Below are 11,832 nucleotides of genomic sequence, written 5' to 3'. Positions count from 1 at the left end.
CCCGCTTCCTGTAAGGACTCCATCCCATTCTCTCAGTTCCTTCGCCTCAATCGCATCTGTTCTGATGATGCTACTTTACGAAACAGTTTGTCTGATATGTCTTCCTTCTTCGTTAACCGAGGTTTTCCACCCATGGTGGTTGACAGGGCCCTCAACTGCGTCTGGCCCATCTCCCACGCATCCGCCCTCACACCTTCCTTTCCCTCCCAGAACCATGATAGGGTCCCCCTTGTCCTCACTTATCACCCCTCCAGCCCCCACATTCAAAGGATCATCCTCCGCCATTTCTGCCAACTCCAGCATGATGACACCACCAAACTCATCTTCTCTCATCCCCCTCTGTTGGCATTCCATAGGGACTGTTCCGTCCGGGACACCCTGGTCCACTCCTCCATCACCCCTTACACCTCAGCCTCCTCCCACGACACCTTCCCATGCAACCACAAAGAGTGCAACACCTGCACCTTTACTTCCCCCCTCCTCACCATCCAAGGGCCCAAACCCTCCTTTCAAGTGAAGCAGCACTTCACTTGCACTTCCCTCAATTTAGTCTACTGCATTCACTGCTCCCAATGCATTCTCCTCTACATTGGAGAGACCAACGCAGACTGGATAACCACTTTGTGGAACACCTTCAGTCTGTCTGCAAGCATGACTCAGACATCCCTGTCGCTTGCCATTTCAACACACCACCCTGCTGTCATGCCCACATGTCCGTCCTTGGCTTGCTGCAATGTTCCAGTGAAGCTCAACGCAAACTGGAGGAACAGCACCTCATCTTCTGATTAGGCACTTTACAGCCTTCCAGACTTAACATTGAGTTTAACAACTTCAGATCATGAACTCTCTCCTCCATCCCCACCCCCCTTCCCGATTCACCTTCTTTCTAATAATTTATATATTTTAAAAATATATTTTTCTTTTCCCACCTATTTCTATTATTATTCTTAAATTTATTTCCATCCATTGTTTTAGCTCCACCTTTTAGCCTATTTTGATCCCTTCCCCCTACCCCATCCCCACTAGGGGCATCTGTTACTTGCTTGTCCTGCTTTCCACCCTTAATGTCACCATTAGCACACCCTTTAGCTAATATCACCACCGTCAACACCCCTTTGTCCTTTTGTCTATGACATCTTTGGAAATCTCTTCTTTGTCTCCACCTATCACTGGCCTTCTATCCAGCTACACCTGTCCCACCCCCCTCTAACAGCTTATATTTCACCTCATTTCTATTTTTCCTTAGTTCGGATGAAGAGTCATACAGGCTTGAAATGTTAACTCTGTCTTCCTCTCCACAGATGCTGTCAGACCTGCTGAGCTTTTCCAGCTATTTTTGTTTCTGTTTCAAGATTTCCAGCAACTGTAATATTTTGCTTTTATCTCCAAGATTTATGTGCTCCTCTAATTTTGGTCTTGTGTCAGCTGGTCTCAGTTGGTAGCACTCTCACCTCTGATTCAGCCTAGAGCACAAAAATCAAGCCTGAAACTTCAATGAAATACTGAGAGTGCTCAGTGTCAGAGATGTCATCTTTTGGATGAGATGTTGAAACTGAGAACACATCTGTTCTCTCACATTGACATACAAGATCCCAAGGCACTGCTTTGACAAAATATGGAGTTATCCCTCAAGTCTTGACCAATAGTTATCCCTCAATCAATATCACAGAAACAAATCATCTGGCTATTGCTATTTGTGGGTGCTTGCTGTTTGAAAATTGGTTGCCCTGTTTCCTACATTACAACAGTGACCATTGTCAACCCTTCAAAAGTACGTCATTGACAGTAAAGCATTTTGGGAGGACCTCTGGTTGTGTAAGGCTCTGTATAAATACGTCTTTCTTTATATAAATCCCTGATTTTAATCATTTGACCACTGGTGGCCATGCCTTGAGCTCTTCCCTTTTCTCCTGTCTAAGGAACTCCTTAAAACCTGCCATTAGCTCTGCTAATTAATGATGGTGTTCGCACATTAGAGAGGGGTGACCTAAGTTCAGGAAACCAGGATGTAGGGATGATGTGGGTCGAGATGAGAAATGATGGAGGCAGGAAGTCACTTGTGAGAGTGCGGTACAGGCCCCCTAGCTGTAAGTACATGAGAGGACAGGACACAAAGGAAGAGATAATAGTGCTTGTTAAAAAGGTACGGAAATAATCATGGAGGATTTTAATCTACACATAGACTGGAAAAATCAGATGGGCAAAGGTAGCCTAAATGAAGAGTTCATAGAATGTTTTTGGGATAGTTTCTCAGAACAGCACATTCTGGAACCAACCAGAGAGCAGGCTAGACTCGGCCTGGTATTGTGCAACGAAATAGGGTTAATTGATAACCTCATAGTGAAGACACCCCTGGGTAGCAGTGATCATAATATGATTGAATTTTGCATTCAGTTTGAGGGAGAGAAGAGTGGGTCCAAGACTAACATTTTAATCTTAACTAAGGGCAACTATGTGGAAATGAAAGCAGAGCTAGCTAAAGTGAACTGGCAAAAGATGTTAAGGAAGAGGTTGATAGAGATACAGTGGCAGGTAGTTAAAAGGATACTTCAGTGTACACAGAAACATTCCAACGAGAAAGAAAATTCCAAGAGGAAGAAAATTCCATCCATAGCTAATTTAAACAGTTAAAGAGTGTCAAATTTAAAGAAAAAGCATATAATTGCACAAAGATGGGTGACAGATCAGAAGATTGGACAGAATACAAAGAACAGCAAAGAATGACAAAAAGATTAATAAGGAGAGAAAATTAGAGAAGAGAAAGCTAGCTAGAAATATAAAGGCAGACAGTAAGAGTTTCTATAGATACTTAAATAAGAGTTAAGAAAATGGGCATTGGCCCAAAGAAAGTGAGTCTGGGGAATTAATAATGGAAAATAAAGAGATGGCAGACAAATTGAACAGGTAATTTGCATTGGTCTTCACGATAGAGGATACAATTAACATCTCAAGAATAGCTGTAAATCAGGAATTGGAAGGGAGGGAGAAACTCAGGAAAATTACAATCACCAGAGAAGTAAGTGGTACTTAGCAAATTGTTGGAGTTGCGGGTTGACAAATCCCTGGGTTGATGGTTTCCATCCTAAGCTCTTAAAAGAAGTGGTTAGTGAGATAGTTGATGCGTTGTTTTAATTTTCCACAATTCCCTGGATTCAGGGAAGGTGCCATTAGATTGAAAATAGTAAATATAACTCCTTTATTCAAAACAGGGAGACAGAAAGCAGGAAACTACAGACCAGTTAGTCAGCTTAACATCTTGAAAATCTTATGCAGGGCACTTAGAAAAATTCAAGGCAATCAGGCAGAGTCAGTATGAGCTTGTGAAAGGGAAATCATGTTTAACCAATTTATAGGAGTTCTTTGAAGGAGTCACATGTGCTGTAGATAAAGGGGAACCAGTTGATGTACTGTATTTAAATTTCCAAAAGGCATTTCATAAGGTGCCATGTCAAAGGTCATTGCGGAAAATAAAAGCTTATAGTGCAGAGGATAAAATATTGGCATGGGTAGAAGATTGGTTAGCTAATAAGAAACCGAGTGTAGTCATAAATGGGTCTTTTTCTGGTTGGCGGAATGTGACGAGTAGTGTGGAATAGGGATCAGTGCAGAGGCCTCAACTTCTTACAATTTATATAAATATCTTGGATAAAGGGGCCAAAGGTATGGTTGTTAAATTTACTGATGATACAAAGACAGGAAGGAAAGTAAGTTGTGAAGAGGAGATAAGGAGGCTACAAGGGGATATAGCTAGGTTAAGTGAATGTATGAAGATCTGGTAAATGAAGTATAATGTGGGAAAATGTGAAATTGTTCATTTTAGCAGGAAGAATAAAAAAAGCTTATCATCTAAATGGTGAGAGATTGCAGAGCTCTGAGATGCAGAGGTGCCTGGGCGTCTTATTCCATGAATTACAAAAGGCTAGTATGCAGGTACAGCAAGTAATTAGGAAAACTAATAGAATGCTATTGTTTATTGCAAGGGGAATGGAATATAACAATGGGGAGGTTATGCTTCATTTGTACAGGACAGTGGTGAGACCACTATGTATGGTATTGGTCTCCTTATTTAAGGATGTAAATGCATTAGCAGTTCAGAGAAGTTTTACTAAGCTAATACCAATAATAGTAATTAGTCTTATGAAGAAAGATTGGACAGGCTAGGCTTGTATCCTCTGGAGTTTAGAAGAGTAAGAGGTGACTTGATTGAAACGTATAAGATCCTGAGGGGTCTTCACAAGGTGAACATGGGGAGGTTATTCCCTTCTGTGGGAGAACCTAGAACTAGGGTCACTGTTTAAAAATTAGCAGTTGTCTATTTAAGACAGAGATGAGAAGAATTATTTTTTCTCTGAGGGTGGAGTGTCTTTGGAACTCCCTTCCTCAAAAGGCAGTGGAAGCAGAATCTTTGTATGTTTTCAAGGTAGAGGTAGATAGATTTTTGTTATACAAGGGAGCTTGAAATGTTACTGGGGTAGGCAGGAGGTTACAATCAGGTCAGCCATGATCTGAGTGAATGGGTGCAGGCTCGAAGTAGCCAGTGGTCTACTCCTGCTCTAAATTCGTATGTTATTTTGACTATAACATTTGGTCAACTTTTCTAATATTGCTTTATGCAGCCCAGTGCGTTTTTTAATAACACTCCTGTGAAGCTTTTTGGGATGTTCTGCTGCGTTAAAGATGCTTTATAAATAAAAGTTGTTATTGAAGTAAGAGTTGGATTGTAAATAAAATAATTGTAATCCGTTCTGATACCATTTTGAAGGGGCTCAGTTTCTCGTGAAATTTCGGCTTCTAAGTTTTGGGGTTATCTTCAGAATCTTGCTGTAGATATCCACTATTCCGCTACTTAGAAACTCTAAATTATACACAACTACAAATTATAAGTAGTGAATACGTTTTCTTTGGCACTGCAGCTCTGTGATTTCATACATTTCATTTTATTCTAATTGCGCGTTGTGGAATGATTTTTTTTTAAAGCCCCACTGCTTATAGAAAATTGTTTAACAAATCTTTTCTCTGTATTTGCAAACAAAACCACATGATGGCATAATTTGCATCTCAATTATATCCTTCCCGTCCCTAAAGTGTTCCCAGGCGCTGCGGCTCAGAGCAATTATGCAAATAACTTGGCGTTGTTTGCCAACAACAACGTTTGGCAAAAGCATTTTCAACAAATATAAAGCTATTTTTAAATAAATTCGAAGCGTTGAAAACAGCATCCGCGACTATTACACTGCTATCGTTAGCTTGATTGATAAGTTTGAAATGCTCGTCCTGTCTTAGATCGAAATTCAGCCGAGGATCATGGAAGATGCCGACCCTCAACTTCGCCTTCTTGCTGCAATGATAAAAATGCAAAAGTGGTTCCAGCTGGAGCCCCGGAGCAGCACAAGAAACAAAACTGGAGATTTCTGCCTTTCCGTATTCCCCTCGACCGACTGATTCTCAATCTTCCAGCCCCATCCCCGGAAAGTTTGCAGCTTCTACCAGGAGCTGACAATCATCTCGCTGTCTGCCCGCGCTCGGGAACTTGGCACAGCCGCGAGCACACAGAGGATCGGAAGTCGGGGACGCGGCACGGCCGCGAGCGCGCGGGGGCTCTTGCCGTGAAGGTGAAGGGGCAGGGGCGGGGCCGGGTGAAGCCCCTCCCACTCCTGTAGCTTCGCCCCCTCAGCTGACTCCGGGAGCGTACTGGACTAGACTGAAGCTGGCACGGAGTAGAGCCGGAGCGGGCCGCCTGTGATCACTTCCCCTGAACCCGAGCCGAGCAGCAACAGGTTTGCAGTTGTGGTGCTGCCTCCCTTCCCCCGAATGGACGGCGCCGCCTGTGGATAAGGAGTTAGGGACTGAGATCGAGAGGAGAAGAGTCCGCAGCCATGGGTGAGGTCCCGGGCTCTGTGTACTCCACAGTGCGGGAAAGGGAGGCGGGAGGCGAGGTGCCCGGAGCTGCTCTGCTGTCTATCTGTCTGTGTGGGAGAGGGGGCTTTCCAACTGGAACAAAACTTGAAACTGCCGGCTCTGTCCCTGAGTAAAGCTGTGATCTGAGCTGCTTTCCCAGGTATTCAGGAGCAGCTCCTCCCCGGAGCTCAGCTTTTGAATTATTCACACCCTGAGCCTGCGCTCGCCGGTTTCCTGAGTAACTAATCCAACTATAGTGACATTGTTCAACTCTTTCCCCCCCCCCCCCACCCGCCCGGAGCTTTTTCCTTTGTCTTCTCCAATTTTTTTCGCGGCAGGGTGAAGTGGAGCTGAACTCCTGGAGGAGGCGGCGACAACACTTGGGGAAAATAGTTTTAAAGTTTGGGGGGCGGGGTGGAGAGGAGGGGCTCACTGGGGGAAGGGAAATTTGCTTTTACTGACCAGGGAATTGATGGATTTCCGGTGAAATTAAATTAGCTCGGTCTTTAACTGCTCTGAACCTAACTTTTACTTGACCTTCATTTATTTTATGGTACAGTAATAATGGAGTTTCCTGGTTAATGATCTACTTCGATAACGAGTGGTTATAAACGACACCTAGAGTTGAGTCATTCTGAGAGAATGGGCGCAAAGCTCCCTGTCCTGATTGAAGTACTTTCCTGGCATACTTTTATCAATGTGTGCAGCTCCAAGTACACAGTGAATGAAAAGGCCCAAATAAATGTACGACTTCAGATGGAAATGGAGGATGGGTTAATTTTTATAAACCATTTTACAAGACAAATGGTGTTGTCAAAATTGTATCCTTTATTAAAAGTTGGATGTACAATGCTATCTTCTTGAAAGATACAGATTATTGATAAAAGGACTGATGGTACTTTTATTACTTCTTGGTTGCAACCTGCTTGGTCACAGACCCGGCAGCTTGCATTTGTCCTCGTCGTCACACACATTAAGGTGCTGCTGAGCATTCCAGGGTGCTGGGCAGATAATTAGAGACCAAACAGGGGTCGGATAGGGAAAAGGTGAGGTTCGGTGTGTCAAAGCACTTTCGGGAAAGAGGGTCCTGAAGTCAAGAAGGGAAGAGAGAAAATGTACTTGAGTGCGGGTGGACCAATAACTTCTTATCGTGTCCACGGACAGTCTATACCATGGCCCAGCCAGAACTGGACATGTTTTTGTGCTTTGTTGTTGAATTCGGCAAGATCTGCAACAGGGCAGGGTTCCTCTAGTGATAGGCATTGCAGGAGATGTTGCATAGTCTGTGGTTCAGTTCCACATTCACAAGTCGGGCTGGTTGTATATCCCCATTTGCTTAGTGACACCTTTGAGTGACCTACACCAGTCCTAAGCCTGTTAAGGCACTTTCAGGTTGCCCAGTTGCAATTAGCTCCTGGGGGAAGGCTTTCATCCGGTAGAATTTCTATCGCTGGGGGTTTTTTGAGACTGGCAAGCCGGTCTTTCCACAAGGCGATGCGGGCTTCAGATGGGGTTGATTGTAATGGAACAACACTGTTCATGAAGCTCTTCCTTGACATTAGGCAGCTGGGTGTATGTGTATGACCAGGCACCAATAACTGATGCAATAGCACTGCGCGATAAGGACAGTGGAACAGAGAGTGCAGGGGTCAAATGTTCTGAACAGATTAATAGGTTTGGATAGGTGAAACTACAGAAGAATTTGAAAATGAGAAAAGTAATAGCCACTTCACTGAGGCGTAAGGATTCGTGCAGGAAAACTATACCTGATGATTACCAGTGTGGGAGCTAGGAATGCAGTGTGTACAGAAATGGCTATCAGGGCCATGGCTGCAATTTTGGGCAGCAGTAGCGCTTGAGTTTGTGCAGGAACTTGGAACAAAATGACATTTCATGACAACATACTGCCCAAGCCACAGACTATCATAAGCAATTTCTTGCTGATCCAGTAATATAGCTGATACAATGATCTGTAAATATATTCTGTTGTTGAATAACATTTGCTGTTTCATTTTTGTTACTTTGTACTCTTCAATTGCTTTGATTATATATTATCTTTTTGAGTATAGTACCTGCTAGAGATAACTCTGTCTCTGAAGTTGACATCTGTCAATGAGTTAGTTTTTGTTTTTATCTTCCTGTTTTAGCTACATGTAGCAAAGGGGTTGATTAGTGTATTTTCCTCTATGCTATTAAATAGCCCTGATTTGAGATTTAGCTGAATTTAATATTTTTAATTTAAAAAATCCCTTCTGATGGTGCATGGGCAAACAGACAATACATGGCCACATATAAATATATAATTCTGAAGATTTCTTTTGTTCAAAACTGCAGATTAAGAATCCAGATGAAATACAACTGCCCCTGATACTGAGTAGAAGTACAATACAATAGATTTAATAATTCTGTAATTTGTATTTTCTCTGAATTCTTCTGTTGTAGGTGCTTTGACTTGAACTTTCAGTTTTGGTTTAATGTTAGCACTCGAGCATCTGAGTCAGAAATTTGTGACTTGAACCCCCACTCCAGAGATACATGTAGGCTGACACTTGAGCACAATGCTGAAGAGGTGCCATCTTTTGGATGAGTTGTTAATTTGAGGTCCTCTGTCCCCTTGGGTGAATGTAAAAGATCCCATCATGTTATTTGAAGGGTTGCTGTGTGTGTCCTGGTCAACCTTCATCCCTCAACTGAGGACACTAAAATAGGTCAGCTGGTCATTTATCTCATTACTGTTTGTGGGACCTTGCTGTTTGTAACTTAGTTGCTTCTAACTTTTAGACCTAAAGAGACAAATAGAATTGTCAGGTTAAAGTTTAAATTGCCAAGCTGTTTGTTTGCAGCTCGAAAATTGTAAATAGCAAAGCTTATAAACATTTTTTTTTGATTATTGTCATCTGTGGCCCAATCATAAACATTTAGTACCTTATTCTTGTTACTGCATGTTCATTTTGGCAAAGCTGATATTTTGGAGAATCTTCTTTTATGTTTTCAGAATTTATTAGTCCTTTTATGTTCACAGAATGAAACCATGGTGAGATTTGTTGAAATGAATCCTGTACAGTAATTCATCTATTTCTCAGTCAGCTGTTGGACCAACATAATATAATAAGATTACATTATCATTACTGTGATTTGATGGTACTGAAAAACTTGAGGCTGAGTAAGGGTTTCTGATTGAAAAATGTATCTTAACTTTCTGTTCTTGACCTTTCCTCTCCTCACCCTCAAAATAGTTTACTTTCATTGTGCAGTCAGATTCTTATTCTCCCTCCACTATCATGTAGCATGCTGTAGTGAAGAAGAGTTCATACTTGCCTTTTTATCTTTGTCTGCTCCTCTTCCTGCCAACCTGGTGGATATTGGTGGTTTGATGTGATTATTCATATTTAAAAGGCCTTGTTGACTTGCTTGCCCAGGTTTTATCTTCCTCTAAACGTTGCACAGTCTAAAGCTGCATTTACCATGTCTGCTTGCACATGCATATTAGTTGGCATTCTGCACCAAAACTTCCTTTCCCTCCTTGCTACGCCTTTAGCACCCACCCCCCCCCCCCTCCATTTTATTTCTGCTGAATACGTCAAGTAGGCCAAGGTATTGATTGACAATTAATCGGCCCCTACTGATCTCTCCAGTCGCTGATACTTCCCTCACCCCTCACTCTTGCAACCCATGTCTCTCTTGAAGTAGAACCCATTTGCTATCAGCCCCATTTTTTTTCTGGAAAACACTCTGTTTAGTTTACTTATGGCAGTTAAACCTCAGTAACTGTCACTTCACTGCTCATGAGGATTGAATGAGACAGCATGTAATCTCTGTGTCCACTTCACTTTGATCCTGAGCAGTGTTTTGGACCTCACCAGCCACCAATACAGTACACCAGATGCTCACATTTACATTTCCCATCTTTGCCCCTATTCTTCCCTTTCACTGCTGAAACACTTGTCTCTGCTTTTAATGTATCAAAATTCAATTTGTCTCATGCCTTTGCTTAACATCTCAAACTCTACATTCTGAATTTATCCTGAACCCAGTATTCTGACCCAGAGACTGACTTACCCATCATTCAGGCTTTTCCAGATGTTCACCAGCCCCCTATATCTCAATACATCCAATTCAACATTTTGCTTTGTAAGTTCTCCACAATACCTTCTTGCCATCCTGCACCTTTCCCTCCACCATCACCCTCTGGAATCACCACCACTCTGTGCCCTATTGACTGTTGACTTCCCACCTTCAGCGTTTGACATTGGATAACAATATTTACTTCAAAATAGCAACAGTCCTGATATAGTTAGAAGCAAGATAACTTTTTTTCTGTAAGAAGTACAAAATTTGAAGCTTTCAAGCCTTGTGCCACACAAATGCTTGCTAAGTTGTACAGGCCATTTCTACTCTGTAACCATTGCAGCTGCCACACGAGTGTGTAAAGAACTTGCACTTCTATAGCGCTTTTCACAACCTCAATGTCTCAAAATGCCTTAAAGCCAGTAAAATATTTAGAACTTGAGTCACTGTTGTAATGTAAGAAACATGGCAATCAGTTTGCATACAGCAAGTTCCCACAAACAGCAGTGTGATAATGACCAGCTGAACCCTCTTTTTGGTGATGTTGATTGAGGGGTAAATATTGGTCAGGACACCAGGGATAACTCCTGTGATCTTCAGAATAGTGCCATGGGGTCTTCTGCCTCTACCTGAGAGGGCAGACAGGACCTTGGTTTCATGCCTCATTAGAAAGATATTGTACAGTGCATATGACATTTTCTGGTCCTGCACTCATGGCAGTTGGAGCCACTAAACTTAGGGAGAAGGACCTCTGATTCTCGTATGCTTCTATTTCTGATTTCTCCTACTTCGAGTTTTATACATCCAGAGGTTTGCAGAAAGCAGTGCTTTGTGCTGTGGGCTAAGTCCTAAAACAAATTCAGTTTGTATCTATGTCTTCAAATATATACAAGTTAATTGAAACCTCAAGAAGTTGGATACAATGTTTGATATATAATTACCTTGTTTCAGAGATTCATTGCTTATCATAGGAAAGGGCACTTTGTGTTTCACACAGGAACTTTGCTGTATTGGATTTGCCTTTGAAGTTCCTTTTAATGTTTTAGGCAGGCTTTTTCTAGCATGATTGAAGTTCCACATATCTGGTAAAATATTTGATCATAGTTATATTCTATGTAAGTATTAATTTGATGCTTTTTTTTTGAAGACAATAATAAAATTGGCCAATAATGAGAATTAAATCAATTTAATGAAATAGCACAAATCATAAAGTATAAAAGTGACTGGGACTCAACTGAAATTTGCAAGCTGTGCGTTGCAAAGTTCTGCCATTTGACAAATACCCTGATTGTGTTCTGCTTCATGCCATATCACAATGCAAGTTCCATCAGGGAATCTGGCTCAGTTGTGGGTACTTTTTTACAATTGCACATAATTGGACATCACGACCATGTTGTACGTTGTTTCTTTTGCCTCCATCTGGATCTACCCACTTTGCGGGCAGCGGGTTGTGTTGTGGAGTGGGCTAGTGCAGGTTCTTCCTCATTCTTCCAACTCTCAACATTCCTCATAGAATCATCAAGTCTCATGTGAGTTAACAATCCAAACACTCGAGTTTTTTTTCTCTATCAACACCAGCAATGGATTCAAATGTAATTTTTGTTGGTAGTTAGTGATTTGGTTGAAGAGACAGAGACATTTCTTGAAAACTGCTGCTTATCCATGTCTGTCTTCTGTTTCTCTAGCCTATCGGCAGAGCAGTAAAACCACAAAAAAATGGAGGTTTTTGGAATTCCCAATCATTGGCTGCTTAGTCATTTTCCCAACACAATATCCTTTCGTTAAAAGTGCACATTTCATTGGTAGCACCAATTCAAAAAGGCTCATTTCAGTGTTAGGTGTGCTGAGGTTTATCGTGAGAGAATA

At 41.9% G+C, this 11,832-nt stretch overlaps 1 protein-coding gene across 5 annotated transcripts in view; it reads left to right on the top strand.

Annotated features, from left to right (window-relative positions):
• Window positions 1–5,582: 5,582 nt before the first annotated feature.
• The window catches only part of LOC121278237 (CD2-associated protein), a 237,126-nt gene continuing 230,876 nt past the window's right edge, over window positions 5,583–11,832 (top strand). Inside the window, exon 1 of one of the 5 annotated variants that reach the window (XM_041188460.1) lies at window positions 5,583–5,880. In XM_041188460.1, coding sequence (XP_041044394.1) covers window positions 5,877–5,880 — 4 coding nt within the window. In that variant the 5' untranslated portion in view covers window positions 5,583–5,876. The remainder of the gene's footprint in view (window positions 5,881–11,832) is intronic. The other 4 variants (XM_041188459.1, XM_041188462.1, XM_041188463.1 and 1 more) reach the window with 4 other exon arrangements.

The sequence above is a fragment of the Carcharodon carcharias genome, chromosome 5 (assembly GCF_017639515.1).
Source record: "Carcharodon carcharias isolate sCarCar2 chromosome 5, sCarCar2.pri, whole genome shotgun sequence".
NCBI lineage: Eukaryota > Metazoa > Chordata > Chondrichthyes > Lamniformes > Lamnidae > Carcharodon > Carcharodon carcharias.
This window is presented reverse-complemented; position numbering and strand designations above follow the sequence as displayed.